Raw genomic sequence first — 16,533 nt, 5'->3', positions numbered from 1 at the left:
GCTTCACGTCCCAGTACCGAGGGCTGTCTAATTTGGGGGAAGACACAAACCTTCAAAGCCCCACTTCCCGCATATGTGTAAGTGCCTGGCCGCTGCCCGCCCCTCCGCACCACAACAGCTCTCGGGTTAATTCAGGAGGTCCTCTGTGTAAAAGCACTTCCTACGTGCTAGTTATCTCCTCCAGAAGGAAGAATGCAGAGGCAAACGGTAAACACTAGGGCCACGTCGAGGCTACGGATTCTCAAGGAAGGAAAAGGTTGGGAGCGCTGATGACCAAAGACCTTCCTATCCAGTGAGCTCCTGAGGGACAAAACAGATACTGTGGGTCAGGTCACGCCTACGTGCCTCTCCACTCTACAGTCTCTCTTGGTCTAAGTCTGCAAGAAATCTGGAGAAGTGCATGTGGCTGTTACTGTTACGTCACAGACCTGACAGAACCAAGAAAAATCTGTACACACACACACACACACACACACACACACAAGGAAGAAGAAGGAAAGAGAGAGAAAGAAAGAAAATGCAATTAGTGACATATCTACAGGGAAAAGGTTTGGTGATACAATTCCAGCCCAGGAATCAAACACCAGAACCTTATCCTGGTTCTGCCACTAACCGGCCCCAGGGCTGCTTTCCTGGGAGTGTCATTACACCTGCCCTTCAACCCTAATGGTGCAGTGGAGGAAACAAGTTGGCAGATGACTCCAGAGGGGCTCTGCGTGGAATCACTACCCAGCCCTGCAAGGCGCCAAATATTAGGGAAGACTGTTATGATGACCAAAAACCTTGCATTACTGTCCAAAGGACAAACGCACATTCCTGGTCTCAGCAGTTCCTCCCACTGGCACAGAATTTCTTCTCTTGATGTAGTGCCCCAGACACCGAGGGAAATGTACCCAAAGATGTGTGTTATAACCCCGTTTAACAGGGCGGCTTAAGAGCAAAAGGTGAGAACCAACCCACATGTCTCCCCTAGGGCCCTGCTGGGATCCAGTACCAGGCTGATGGGTGGTGTTGGGGGTGGGGAATCTCAAATAGGGTGGAGACAGGGTGACACTGCCTCCTTTTTGTATATACATTTCAATATACATACATATTTTCCAAGTTTCCTAACCAGGTAATTTCGCAAAACGAAGTTTAATCCCCTGGAGAGAGAAGAGGGGACATTTTCATGTACCTTTAACCTCCAGAAGGTGGTATCCATCCCAGCCCCAAGGTTTAGAATTTGACAGTTGCATCCTGTCTTCCGTAGAAACGCCTTGATAAGCTGACTGACGCCGTGGACACGAGCAAAATATCCTAGAGACAGACAGAGATGCAAACGATCACTCGGTGACCAAGGAAGTAATCCCTGCAGAGCCCACTGCACTAGGAGAGCAAGACACACGCTATCCTTCTTCAGGGTCAGCATTTATCTGGAGACTTTCTGGGAGAAATGATGTTCAAATCTCCTTCCTTTCTCCCTAAAAAAAAAGAAGAGGAGTTCCATCGTGGCGCAGTGGTTGGTGAATCCGACTGGGAACCATGAGGTTGTGGGTTCAATACCTGGCCTCGCTCAGTGGGACAGGGATCCCGTGAGCTGTGCTGTGGGTCGCAGACGCGACTCGGATCTGGCATTGCTGTGGCTCTGGCATAGGCCGGCGGCTGTGGCTCCGATTGGGCCCCTGGCCTGGGAACTTCCACGTGCAGCCATAGAAAAAGCAAAACAACAACAACAACAACAACAAGGAACAAAAAAAACTACTGGAACCAAAACAAGTATGAGCTCCTTAAGGGTGGAATTAACCAGCTTAAGAAAAATAAGATGGCCTATATTGCTACTTAGGAAAAATGTTTTCTGGCAAAACATCTGATCTAAACGGTCCTTTTGGAAATGTGCTTTTTCGGGCTCTAGTGAAAGGGACTCAGTCCTGTGATAAAAATCAAACTTGTGAGAGCACATGGAAAATAATGTTTTGGGCTCAGGAAATTGGGCAGATGGACGTCAGAGCACAGAAAGCCACACTTCTTATCGCGGTCCCCTCGCTCCCGCCCTGTCTGGCTTAGAGCCTCTGTGTGGATAACGTGGCATCACAGGCGGGAGGGGGGACACAAGCCAGTGGCGGCCTAACGAGACTGGCCTTGTTCAGCTCTGGGGCAGGGGGAGCTGGGACAGAGGAGCTGGGAAACACCGAAGGGGGACAGGAAGACGGACTTCTGCCTGTTCGGAAGGCCTGCTGCTCAACTGTCACCACGTCAAGAGTAAAACTTGAGAGCAGCATTTGGAAACTTGTACTGCACTTGACAGAGGGATTTTATATCTGCTGAAGCTACTAATAAGTTAGGCTTCTATTCTGCATGTCTCTTCGTGACATTTTGCTAGCAAGTCTTTGTTTCTTCTTTTTTCTTTCTGCAGCTGCATCTCGAAGTTCCCAGGCTAGGGATCAGATCAGAGATGAAGCTGCCAACCTATGCCACAGCCACCGCCACACCGCAACCCTGACACATGTGTGACCTACACTCCAGCTTTGGCCAATACCCGAGCCATAACCCACTGACTGAGGCCAGGGACTGAACCCACATCCTCCTAGAGTCTACAGCAGGTCCTTAATCCACTGAGCCACAACGGGAACCCTGCAAAGCATCTCTCGCTGTATTTTACAGAACCTCATCCACAATGGATTCCCTCTGGGGACAGGAATACGTCCTCAGGGCAGATGTTTGGGAAGCCCTCTCCTGCTGGGCTCCAGGTCCCCGATCTCCAGATGCAAACCCAGGAGAGGACGAAGGAAGGGGGCACTCAGCCACTGGCCATGGAGGGTCCCTGCCTCTGGACCATTCATGAGGCAATCTGCCTCCAGAGCCCAGGCGGGAGGATGCAGGCCTCGTAGCCAGGCCTTGCCCAACCTAACTGATGCCTGGATTCACCCGAAGCTCAAAGTAAATACCACACCCTTCTCCTCAGGAGTCACCATTGAGAAGTTTCTCTGCATTCCATACACCACTGACCTACAGGACCCATCATGAGGGCCAAGCGGCCCTGCACACCCAGGAACTACAGTCCTGGGTCAGTTTCTCAACCCGGCTGAAACGAAGTCACACTCCTGTCTCAAATCCTTCCGTTTCACTGATGGAAATTACATGCCGAGGACTTCCTGTTGTGGCTCAGCAGGTTAAGAACCTGACTAGGATCCATCAGGATGCGGACTGGATTCCTGGCCTCACTCAGTGGGTTAAGGATCTGCTGAGAGCTGCGGGGTACACTGCAGACAAGGCTCGGATCTGGCATTGCTATGGCTGTGGTGTAGACTGGCAGCTGCAGCTCTGATTTGACCCCTAGCCAGGAACGCCCATATGCCAGGTGTGGCCCTAGAAAAGGAAAAAGAAAGACATTACTTGCAGAACCTGAGAGTGTTATGAACATTTTAACAAGGCAACAACAACAACAATAATCCCTTATGTGGACAGTTCAGAGTAAAAGACAGATCAATGGCTTCTAAGCATATAAAAATCATTTTCAACCTCACCCCAAGAGGAATAGAAAACAAAAAGAGTGCACATTTATCATATATCAGACGGACAAAGATTACGTTTCCTAAGAAAGGAGTTCCCGGGCGGCCTAACATCTTGGATCCATTGCTGTCACTGCTGTGGTGCGGGTTCAATACCTGGCCCAGGAACTTCCATGTGCTGATGGTATGGCCAAAAAATACAATTTCCTAAGGCACCATGCTGGTGAGGAAGTTGGAAAGTGTGCACGAAAGCACTCTCTTTTTCAGACTGAATCCCTAGGAGCTCCCTGGTGGCTCAACAGGTTAAGGATCTGGCATTATCACTGCTGTGGCTCAGGTCACTGCTGTGGTAAAGGTTTGATGCCTAGCGTACATGCTGAGGGTGCAGGCACTTAAAAAACAACGACAACAACAACAATAACAACCAAGAAGGAATCCCTAATCCCTAAAACCTCAGACCTCTCAGCTGATGAGCAGATGCGGGGGAGGGAGAGGGTCACTTGCCTCTGTTAATTTCGGGGGCCTTCCTCTCTTTAGACAGTCTCACCAAATGCTGGATGTAAGGGTCCTGCCAGTAGCCAATGCTCACCGCAAATCTGGACAATGGAAAAAGAAGCAGGTGAGGAGAGTAGGTCAGGCCAGGTTCCACGGCCAAGTTCCCAGGACCCAAGTAAAGGAGCCACAAGAAATAATGTATTGACCTCAAAGGCCAAGTCCCACCTAGTGCCCCAGCACCAGCATAAACAGCCTTCTCCATCCACCTTTCTATTCCCAGACGCTGCCCCTCACAGTGCCCACCATGCTCGTTTCTTCCCTCAGATCACACATTCCATTCCCAGGACCCGGAACATCAAGTAACCCCACGTCCTACACCACTCAGAAGACCTGCAACCGTGTACTCACTCAGCAAACGCGCTGGCCAGAGCTGATCACAGCCATTTCATCCACCAAGAGTGTGGTTTCCAGGGGAAGGGAGATCCCAAAATAGTGGGCCAACATCACTAATAACTCCCAAGGAATTTCTCCGGATTTGGACCCTTAAGCAGGTCCAAGGAGGGAAACCAGGAACACTTACGCAAAGCAGCTACAACTTGGGAAATGCTAAAGAAGCCCAAACTCTATCCTCCTCTACACTACCAGGATTTAAAGCGAGAGTGTTCCAACCTGGGGAGCTGAGGCCCAGCTGGCCCCTGAAAGTCTCCTGCCACCATGAGTGGAACCAGCCTGAGGACAAATGACAAGTCATAGAAGGAACCTGGATCCCTAAGGCTTCGTCATGCCCCATGGCCTGGAGCCTTCTCTACGTCCCTAGGAATATGAGCAAGTTGACGGTGAGACAAACAGGTCTTTACAACTCAAGCCAAATCGAGCTGGGCTTCTGCTACTTGCAGCTTAAAGCATCCTAAGTGATATCCTAATAACACAACCACTTCCACGTTGCTTGCTAAGTAAGTCCAAACTTAAGACGTGGGGCCGGAGGGGGGCATATGCTGGATGTCACCCATTAGGCTGTCAGCTCCTCGATGCACACATCACATCCTTCCTTTCCTTTTCCTCACATCCAGCAACAAGGCTTCCTGCTGCCTCGACTGCAAGAGGTGCTCAGTTTGGTACAAACACATCAACCCCTCCCCGCTCCAGCCTCTCCCATCCATGTTTGCACATCCATACACAACCCAGGAGGAAGCAGGCATGTGCAGCTGCTCAAGGCAGCAACTCGACACAGCCACACACAAAGGACTCACTAAAGCACACAATTCACTACAAGCCCAGGCTAGGCTGTCCAAGGAGAACAGAGCACACCTGCTCCCTGGTCGAAACAGCGCTTCTCAAACAAGGAGCTGGGACTCATTCATATCCTAAAATCCCGGTAGCTAACTGGAGCTCCACAATTAGTATAAGCAGTGTAAGTGCCCCAGATTCCCCTCTTCTTTTGAAGGTATTTTATTTGGCTAGTCCAGATTCTTGCATTTCCACACACATTTAGATTCGATTGCTAATTTCTTACAGAAAAAGAAAAGACAGCTAGAGTTCTGACTGGGACTAAACAGCTAGTCTTCTGTAATGCTATACTGTAAACGATATTTCAAATTCTCATTTTCCTGTGCATGCACAGCTATTCACAAACACAGGTGTCGCCACAAAGGAGTCCTAGCCAGAAGGTATCATGACCTCTAATAAGGTGAAACCAACGCGATCACCAGCAGCAACAATGGGCAAAGGACTCCAACAGTCCATTCGCAAAAGAAGATGCAGAAATGGCCAATAAGCACCTGAGAACGTACGCACTTGTCACCAGGGAAATGTCACTTAAGACCCAAATGAGATGCTAGTTCACATCCCACTAACAACAGTGAATGAATGTTTAACAAGGATATGGAGCCACTGCAGTTTGGATACATTGCGAGTGGGAAGTGTAAACTGATAGACCACTTTGGAAACTCATCTGGCAGCTAAATACATACCCACCCTATGACTAAGCAATTCCACTCCTAGATATCTATCCAGGAGACATTTCAGACTGCTACTACAATGTTCCCTGCAGCCTGTTCACAATGGCCCAAACACTAGATCCAACTCAAATCTGCACCACCAGGTGAACAGAACCAATCGTGTTCTGTTCACACAACAACACAAAAAGAAGCACGTGATTTGACACGGACCACGATTTCTCTCCCCTGACCAACCTGTCCCTGCCTCCTCTGAGCTGCTCCTCCACTAGACCTCTGCCCGGGCTTAGAAGGATAAAGGCCTGAGCAAACACGAACGCAGCTCAAACCGCTCAAGGCCACATCACCAGGATGACTCCAGTTCCCCCTTAGAGGGCTTGCTTGCTTGCCTGAGAAAACTCCAGGCTGCCAAAAGAACTTTACTCTTTGCTCCAGGTAACACCCTGTTCCCCCAGTAGCAAAGCCAGATGCTTTCACGTGGACCACCCCCCTCTTCCCCATGTTCCGTGCTTTGGCTCTGACTCCAAAGAATCCCTGCTTCCCCCTCCTTCCTCCCTCACTCCCTCTCCTTTAAAACACTCTCTCTACAAACTGGAGTTGAGCTGAGTTCATGCTGGATTCTTTTCTGCATGCAATCACTATTACTGATTAAAATCTAACCTCACAACTTTAACGAGTGTCCAGCTTTGTTCATCGCTGACAACGGGTGTTTTATCTTTCGGACAACGTGTGAAACATGGATGAATCCCCAAGAACATGTTGAGTGAAAGAGACACAAAAAGAGATGCACTGCTGCATGATCCATTTACCTTATACTCGAGAATGGGCAAATCTATTCAGGGTAGCCAAAACCAGAAAATATTGCTTAAGTAAGGGTAAGGAGACTAACTAGAGCTAAAAACGGAACTTGCTGGGTTTTTAGAAATACTTTATATCCTGTTTTGGGCAGTGATACACAAAAACATTCCCACTGTCAACACTCATCAAACCGACCTTCATATTCTGTATAAATGATCTCCCCCTCTCTCCCTCACACCTGCCACCTCTCCCTCTCTCTTCTGTCTTAAGAATACCTGAGCGGGAAGTTCCCGTTTTGGCTCAGCGTGTTAAGAACTCGATATCGGGGAGTTCCTGTTGTGGCTCACTGGTAACAAACCCGACTACGACCCATGAGGACAGGGGTTCAATCCCTGGCCTCGCTCAGTAGGTTAAGGATGCGGCCTGCCATGAGCTGCAGGGTTGGCTCACAGACACAACTCAGATCTGGCTTGGCTTTGGCTGTGGCACAGGCTGGCAGCTACAGCTCCCATTCCACCCCTAGCCTGGGAACTTCCACATGCCACAGGTGTGACCCTCAGAAGACCCAAACCAAAAAAGGAAAAGGAAAGAGAGCTTGACCTTGTCTCTGTGAGGATGCCTGTTTGATCCCTGACATTGCTCAGTGAGTTAAGGATCTGGCCTTGCCACAAGCCTTGGCATAGGAGGCAGATGTGGCTTGGATCCAGTATCGCCATGGGGGTGGCAAAGGCCTCAGGTGCTGCAGCTGATTCCACCCCCCAGCCCTCGGAACTTCCACATGCCACAGGTAGGACCTTAAAACAAACAAACAAACAAACAAACAAAAACAAAAACAAAAAAAAAACCTGAGGAAATTCTAGATGGGGGAAAAAAAAGATGAGGGATGTAGCAAATCCTCCCAGGTCCCTTCCCAGCTCCCAGTCCCTCTTCTTCCCAGGAGGACCCCGATTTTGTCTGAGGCATCCATCTGCACTAGGAGGAAGTCTTACCTCCCCACACTGTGCTCCACTCAGGAGTGGGGCCGTGTGTCCTAACTCTGGCTAAAGAGCTCTTAGTTCACAGAAGTCTTCAGGGCAGGGCTCCCCAGAAAGCTCCTGCTCTCCTGATGAAAGGGGGCACACTCAGACACACACGCCTCTTACTAGTATCCCCTCCTTTGCTTTCCTCCTGGAGCGCAGCTGCTCACACGGTGCTCCAGGAAGCACAGCCTAAAAACAATTCTGACATCCCTGCAACAAATCCGTTTTTAACCTGCAAAGCAAGCTTGCGGAGCCTTGAATCCATTCACAACGGAGCAACTTTCTAATCAGAAGTTTTCAGACAGTGGAGTTCCCTGGTGCCACAGCAGGTTAAGGATTCAGCACGGCCACTGCTGTGGCTCCCGCTCCAGCCCTGCACCAGGCACTGGAGCATGCCATGAGTGTGCCCCCAACCAAAAGAAAAAAAAAAAAAAACAATGTGTGTGACCAGACAAAAAATACTCCGTCTCACTCTTGATTTAGAAAAACAAATCCTCTTCCACCTCACACCAGTCACAACGGCCATCGCCGACTGGGCCATTTTGCTGTACAGCAGAAATTGACCCAACATTGTAAATCAACTATAATAAGAACATGTTTTAAAAAAGAATGGCCATCATGAATAAGTCTCCAAATAACAAATGCTGGGAATGTGTGGAGAAAAGAGAAGCCTCCTACCCTGTTGGTGGGAATGTAAAACTGGGGCAAGCAGTACGGTGGGCCCTCAGAAAACTAAACTCAGAACTACCATATGCTCCAGCAATTCTACTCACAAAACCTGCATTCAAAAAGATCCATGCACCCCTATGCTCACTGCAGCCCCAGTCCCACGCGCCAACACAGGGAAACCACCCAGAGGTCCACTGACAGATGAATGCATCAAAAAGACATGGCACACCATACACAATAGAAAACTACGGAGCATAGGAAAGAACAAAATAATGCCACCTGCAGGCAACATGGATGCAACCAGGAATTACCATACCAAGTGAAATCAGAAAGACAAATACCACAGACATCACTTCTAGGTAGAGTCTACAATACGGCACAAATGAACCCACCTATAAAACAGACACTCTGTGGTTGCCAAGGGAAGGCGGGAGGGAGTGGGATGGACTGGGAGTTTGGAGGTAGTAGATGCACACTCCTACACTTAAAATAGATCAGCAATGCGGTCCTGCTGTGTAACGCAGGGAACCCCGTCCAGGCTCTTGGCACAGACCATGATGGAAGATAGGACGAGAAAGGCAACATAGGCAGGACTGGGTCACTGGACTGGATGGTAGAAATGGGCACATCGTAAATCAACTCTACTTTAAGGAAAACATTATCATCCACCTGCCAGTATTGTTACACACAAAAGCAGTACATCCCATCAGAAGAGTTCTAACTTCTGGATTGTAGGCGGGATGATGGAGAGGAGGAGGAGGAGGAGGACAAAGGGGGTGGGGATGATAACAAGGACTCATTCTGAACACCTACTATGTGCCAAGCACTGTGGGAAGGGCTCCACCTTTAATCTCTCAGCTACCCTCTGAGACAGATAACGGTATTTATCTTGCACAGGAGGGCTCCTTACCAAAGGATGCAGCAAATTCAAGCAGAAATTACAGACCTAACTCAGGAGCTAACTGGCTTTTGAAACATGATTTGTAGGGACCTTAGACAGCTGTAACTCAGCGGGGCAGGAACCACCTGACTCGCAGCTACAGCAGTGACTTCAAACAAATAATATTCAGGCTGCGGGGAAATCAAAACCACCAATAAGAGGAGTTCCCGCTGTGGCGCAATGGGGTCAGGGACACCCCCACAGTTCCAGGAGGCAGGTTTAATCCCCAACCCCACACAGAGTGTTAAAGGAAACTGGCGTTGCCAAAGCTGTGATCACAACCATCTGATCTGATCTAGGCTTAGGAACTCCATGGGCCACAGGGTGACCAAAAATAACCCACTGATTAATTATTTTAAAAAACTAGCAATACGCAGTCATCGAAGGCTTCGCTTAGGGCCAGATCCTGTGCTAACCTTTGCATGGATCATCTCATTGGATTCTCACATGCAAAGGGCACGCTACCATTATTACCCCCAGTTCATTTTGTTTTATTTTATCACATGTTATTTTATTTTGTCCACACCTGTGGCAGGCAGAGATTCCCAGGCTGGGGATGAAACCCGAGCCACAGCTGTGACAACTCCACATCCTTAACAGCTGGGCCCACCACGAACTCCTCTTAGAGCCATTCTACAGACGAGGAGGAAACAGAGGCAGCAAGAGATAAAATAGGCCTACCATTCTGCAAGGAGTCCCCAGTCAACAAGATGACTCTGTGACAAGCCGTAACGGTTTAACATGTTCCCCTGAAGCTGCAGAAGAACCACAGAACTTGAACGTCACTGGTCCTGGACAATGTCCACAGTCACTCACCTGACGACTCTCACCATCTCTTTGCCTGGTTTGTTCACATAAGAGAAAACCCGGGGCAAACAAGCTTGGATGCAATGCATCCAGGGGGCAAACAGGTCCGGGTTTTATGGCCCAGAAACCTATGTCAGAAGCTTCTGATTCGGCATCTTCAGGATCCAGAGCAGGCCCTGAGCACCTCTGCACTTCTTTTCAAAGTCCCACAGGCTATGCCGATCGGGCACTCAGGCCTGGCAACGAGATTCCCCGCAGTGGCCAAACCCTACCTTCCCCCACAATGGGAAGCGGTTCTCAGGACACGCGGGGCCTTGCAAACTGAGGCAGAGAAGAGCTCAAATTATGACAACTCTCCAACAGAGGGTCAAGGAAAGGCAGGCCCGCATTACACTATTTCTCCGCACTGTTGAGTCCGAACTATTTTATACCAAACTTGCCCTGTTTTAAAGTAAGCAACGTAGCCAAAATTGTTACCAGCAACTTTTTTTCTCTCTTTTTTTCGCCGAGCCAGCAGCATGTGGGGGTTCCCAGGCCAGGGACTGAACCCCCTGTCACAGCAGTGACCTGAACCACAGCAGTGACAAGGCCATATTCTTAACCCACTGCACCCCCAGGGAACTCTACCCAACAAATATTACAATAAACCAATCTTGCCAACACAAACGGCCAGTCCCTTAGGTGGCCCCAGCTTCCAGGAACGTCATTCAGTTGCTCTAACAGTCCACACTCCCTCCTGGCTCTGCCACAACACCCTCCTACATCCCTGTTTCCTTTCACCCTCCTGTCTTTGCTCTCTTCCTTCCTTCCTTTCTGCTTTAGGTCTTCTCTTCTCACACAAACATCATCCACTCAATTACAAACTCCAAGAGCACGTTGTTTTCTCAGCACTCAGCACAAAACTGTAACTACGGTTGCTATCCCGGTAATTGTTTGCTTTCCTGGCCTTTCCAACTGGAGTGAGTTCAGACACCACCTCAAACTTGCTTGTTACCGGTTCTCCATCACAAAACACCACAACTCGCCAACTGAAGGGCCTGGAACAAATTAAACTCTGAATTGTTGTTGAACGACAGGACGAGTGGAGGACACTCAAGTGTCATGCTTTCTTTTTCACGCCTTCAGATCCATGACACACACCTGTGCTCACACGCACACCCACCCCCCCTCACCACCACACACACACATAGCCTCCACCACACTCCTAATTCTAAACTCCCTTAGCAAAACCCAGAGCTCTGGAGAATACAGGCTCGCATGCAAATATGTGGCCCTGGACAGGCCATTCCCTCCCTTAACTAGCCTGGGTTTCAGGAGCACGACGGGGATCATGACAACTCCCAGGGGAATCTAACTTATACAAGAGCAAGAACCTGCATTTCTCCTCCGAACCCATCAAGGCCGCAGTTTATGACTTGCTTTCAAGTGTGTGTCCAGACCAAGTCCGCGCCCACTTGTTCCACTGCCTTATCCCAGTCAAGGCATCCCCAGGCTTGTACTGTGTCAGGCACACAACAAACGTTACATATTATTAGTGAAGTAAATGAGTCCCTGCTCTGAGCAGGGGTCACAGATGGCCCACAAGGGAACGCGTACCTTTTGGGTAAAAGCCCACTCGGAGACACAGGCCCGCCTCCCACCTAGGCCCCACCACCCAGGGGAAACCGGCCCCTAACCCCGCGCCGCGCCAGGTACCGCTTGCACAAAGAAGCTTCTTCGCAACTGCCACGCACGCCCTCGTCCTCCGCGTCCGGAGGGGAGGAAGACAGGCGGTAAAGACGGCCCTCCTCAGGCTAGTGGCCATGGGCGTGGAGGGTGCGGAGGGCTGCATCCACCGGGGGCATGGAAAAGGCTCGAGGGACGCCTGGTGAAGAAGCGAGCCGCAGAGAAGGCAGGCGAGAGGAGCAGGGCTGCACCTGGCTCCCGCTGGCGCGGCTCAGTGACGCCACCCCTCCACAGCTGCGCCAGCAACCTACCAGGTCTTCGTTTCTCCACGGAGGGGCTCCTTGGACAATTTCCCCGCCCCCTCAGCCCAGGGAGGCGCCCATTGGAGAACTCCTTTGGCCCGCCACACACAACCCGGTAGGTCAGGCGGCGAGGGGGGGCGGGACCTGAATGGGACGCAATGTAGCACTGCAAGCCCTTCTGGGATCGAACTCCTAGCGCTTGGGAAGCCAGCGGGTTACTCAGGGCAGGTTATGAGCTTTAGAAGTGCAGTTAACTCAGGGCGGGAAGAGCTGGCAGGATCCTCAGCGTCGGGGCAAGGGCAGAGAAAGCATCTGCAAAAACAGTGCAGTGATGGATGCAGTCGGAGCTGGCTCATTCAGCGGGAAGAAGGCAGGGGACCTGCCACACCAGCAGAAGAGGGCTTCCTAAACATCTGCTGGGAGGACATATCTATTTTCCCCAAACTGAATCCTTTGTGGATGACATCTGTAAAATACAATAAAAGATTCTTTGCAGAGTTCCTGAGTGGCTCAACAGAGATGAAGGACTGGTGGCTGCGGATTTGATCACTGGCCTCACTCAGTGGGTGACAGATCCTCCAATGTCATAAGCATGGCAAAAGTCACAGATGTTGTTGGTTTGGTGTGGCTGTGGCACATATGCTTCAGCTGCAGCTCCAGTTAGACCCCTAGCACAGGCACTTCCAGATGCCACACGTGTGGTCATGTGAAGAAAAAGGAAAAAAAAATGATTGATAGAAAAATAACATGGGAAAAGACATGCAGAATACAATACCGAACTTTCGGGGGGGGGATTTTTTTTGGTTTTTTTCCTTTTTTTTTTTTTTCTTTTTTTTTGTTCACCATTTAAGGGCCTCACCCTCTGCCTATGGAAGTTCCCAGACTTTGGATTGAATTGGAGATACACCTCCTGGGCCTACACCCACAGCCACAGCAATGCCAGATCCCAGCCTCATCTTTGACCTTGGCCTATGCCACAGCTTATGCAATGCCAGATCCTGAACCCACTGAGCAAGGCCAGGGATCAAACCCATGTCCTCATGGATACTAATGGGATTCATTTTTGCTGAGCCGTGTGAGCCACTCCAAGCCCAACTTACTTTTTAGTAGATTCACCAGACATAAAATCCCTCTGCCCACCTGCGGTAAAAGTGTCCAAATTCTACTCTCAAATGTCATTCTACAAATGGTCACCGTTGAGCAGCAGGCCTTCCTAACAGACAGACTCTGTCTTCCCATACCCCTTCAGTGTTTCCCAGCTCCTCTGTCCCAGCTCCCCTGACTCCAGAGCTTAACAAGGTCAGTCATTAGGCCACCACTGGCTTGTGTCTCCCCTCCCCATGTGATGCCACCTTATCCACACAGAGGCTCTAAGCCAGACAGGATGGGAGTGAGGGGAACATGGTAAAAAGTATGGCTTTCTTTGCTCTGACATCCATCTGCCCAATTTCCTAGATCACCAAATGGTATTTTTTCATGTGCCCTCATGATGTTGAGTTTCGCTTATTTATTTACTTATTTGTTTATATATTTATGTATTTATTTATTGCTTTTGAGGGTCACACCTGAGCATTCCGAAGTTCCCAGGCTAGGGGAGGAAGCAGAGCTATAGCTGCCAGCCTACACCACAGCCACACCAACATGGGACCTGAGACATATCTGTGATCTACACCACAGTTCAAGGCCATGCCAGCTCTTAACCCAGTGAGTGAGGCCAGGGATTGAGCCCCAGTCCTCATGGATACGAGTCGGGTTCATTACCACTGAGTCATGACTGGAAGTGCAATTTTGAGTTTGCCTAAAATACTGAGTAGATTTCACTAAAGCCTCAAAAAAGTACATCTCCAAGAGGAACATCTAGATCAGATATTTTCACAGAAACCGTTGTGTTTTCCTAAGTAGCAGTATAGGACATTGTATTTTTCTTAAGCTCATTAGTTCCAGTCTTAAGAACTGTACTCATTTGGTTAGGGCACCTGTTTTTTTTTTTTTTTTCAATAATAGAAAGGGAGGGAATTCAAAGTCATTAATTTTCCTGGAAGCCTCCAGATAAATGCTGACCCTGAAGAAGGGCAAAGTGTGTCTTGCTCTCCTAGCACAGTGGGCTCTGAGGGATTACTTCAGTGTCACGAGTGATCCGTTTGCTTCTCTGTGTTTCTAGGATATTTTGCTCACATCCACAGCGTCAGTCAGCTTATCAAGGTGTTTCTAGACAGGATGCAACTGTCAAATTCTAAACCTTGGGGCTGGCATGGATACCACCTTGGAGCTTAAATTTCTCCTCTTCTCTCCCAAGTGGTTTAAGCTTTTGAAATTACCTGGCTCAGAAACTTATATATATATAAACATGGTGCATGTCAGCCTGTCCCACCCCTGTTTGAGGCCACCCACCCCCAACACACACCCTCAGCCCTGTCCTTGAACTCACCAGGGCCCTAGTGGAGACATGGGGGTTGTTTCCACCTTTTGCTGCTACAACCAGGGTTCGAGTCACAATCTTTGGGCACGTTTTTCTCTGTGTCTATGGCAACATAGCAGGACAAAAAGTTCTACCAGTGAAGGAACTGCTGACACAAGGAACATGTGTGTTTGTCATGAGGACTATAATGCAAGGTTTTATTGTCCTCATAATAGTCTTCGGTAAGATTTGGTGATTTGCAGGGCTGGGTAATGGTTGTATGATGCAAAGCCCCTTTGGAGTCATTATCTCATGGCTTTCCTCCACTGCACCATTAGGGTTCAAGGGCAGGTGTAATGACCCTCACAGGAAAGAAAGCCTGGGGGTAATTAGTGGCAGAAGCCAAACACCAAGGTTCTGGTGTTTGCTTCCTGGGCTGGAAGTTTATGGCCAAAACTTCTCCCTACAGGTATCATACTCACTGCATTTTCCCTTCCTTCCTTCCTCCTTTCTCTCTTTCTTTCTTTCTACAGACTTTTCTTAGTCCTTCTATCAGCTTAGACACTTGACCATAATGGCTACATGCACTTCTCCAGATTTCTTGCAGACTTAGACCAAGAGAAATGGTATAGTGTAGAGGCATGTAGGCATAACTCGCCCTGCAGTAGCTATTCTGTCCCTCATCAGCTCACCGGATAAGAAGGTCTTTGTCCATCAGAGACCCCTGCCAGATGGGGCTGGAGAGTACAGAGAGCAGGTCCAGTCCTAGGAGGGCAATGCTCTGTGGGTCCCTGGGGCCTCCAAATGGTGGGAGCAGGGAGGTGCAGCCCCTCCTCATCCAGAGGGTCTCAGGGACCAAGCAAGGGCCCAGAGCCAGGTGCCCAGCCTTATTCTTTATCCCAGCCTGGGACCCTCTGGCTCAGTGAACTCCCCTGCCCACATTCTGGTTGGCCAGCAGCTTCATGTGGTGGAAATGCTTCTTCTTGGCTGAGGCCCACCAGGCCTCTGCTGTGCAGAATAGGGGCATGGGGGAGGTGGGGTTAGTGCCTGGAGCTCCTACATCAATCACTGGCCAAGGTGGCAGTGGGGGCTCCCCAGCACATGGCCCAAACCTTGTCAGTTCACTTGCAGCTCACCTCTTGCACTGACCATCCGACCAGGAGAAACTGGCACTGTGAGGCCACTAGCCAGGATACTGCAAGCCCGACCCTCACCTGGAGCCCCTCAATCCCCCAGTAGGTTTGCTTGACTCCCAAAGCTTAGAGGATCAAAGCCAATGGGCCACTCACTAGATGACCTCCATGTCCTTCACTCAGCAATTGCCTGTTCCAGTGATATTTAACTCACTTCCCGGGTGACATCTCAAACGCAAAGTGAAAAAAGCAGACACAAATATGTAGATGGTGGGAAACCCATACATGACGCCCAAGAACCGCCAAAACTCCTCCGTGGGACTAGACCCCCAAGTAGGGTCAGATGGGGGAGGAGGGCAGACTTGGAAGTGGAGAGGTGCTTTGGGGTGATGGAAAGAGTCAATGTCTTTATAAGGGTCCACACTGATGCGCAGGTGTAGACTTCTGTCAAAATGCACTGACTTTACTCTTTACAGGGATGCAGGTCACTGTGTGCCTTTGACATTGACTTAAAAAACGCTGTGGTGTGAGACTCACAAGCTGCAGGACAGGGAGGGCCATATGATTCCACTTAGTAAAAAAGGGAAAGGGAATTAATAGCTACAGAGTATACTGTATAAAATAGAGAAACAGCAAGTTCCTACTGTGTAGAACAGGGAACTATACTCAGTAGTTTGAAATAACCTGTAAGAGAAAATACCCTGAAACAGGATTTCTACCTGAGTGTGTGGGGACATATATCTATGTATAGAACACAAATCACATTTCTGTACACCTGAAACTAACACAACATTCTAAATCAACTGGACTCCTGTTTTATCCAATTAAGTCAAACTTAAAAAAACAAAGGCAAGGAGTATTTTC

General features: G+C 49.4%; 1 protein-coding gene across 1 annotated transcript; it reads right to left on the bottom strand.

Annotated features, from left to right (window-relative positions):
* Positions 1-1,012: 1,012 nt before the first annotated feature.
* On the bottom strand, positions 1,013-15,688 carry LOC125128394 (leucine carboxyl methyltransferase 1-like). Its single transcript, XM_047782752.1, has 5 exons — positions 15,673-15,688; positions 15,477-15,544; positions 11,867-11,964; positions 3,993-4,084; positions 1,013-1,296 (listed from the first exon to the last, which is right to left on the bottom strand). The coding sequence occupies exons 1-5, from the start codon at positions 15,686-15,688 to the stop codon at positions 1,028-1,030; spliced, it is 543 nt and encodes a 180-aa protein (XP_047638708.1). The 3' UTR covers positions 1,013-1,027.
* Positions 15,689-16,533: the final 845 nt, after the last annotated feature.

This window comes from Phacochoerus africanus, chromosome 5 (assembly GCF_016906955.1).
Source record: "Phacochoerus africanus isolate WHEZ1 chromosome 5, ROS_Pafr_v1, whole genome shotgun sequence".
Lineage (NCBI taxonomy): Eukaryota > Metazoa > Chordata > Mammalia > Artiodactyla > Suidae > Phacochoerus > Phacochoerus africanus.
Note: the sequence above shows the minus strand (reverse complement) of the source record. Positions and strands in the feature narration are given on the sequence as shown.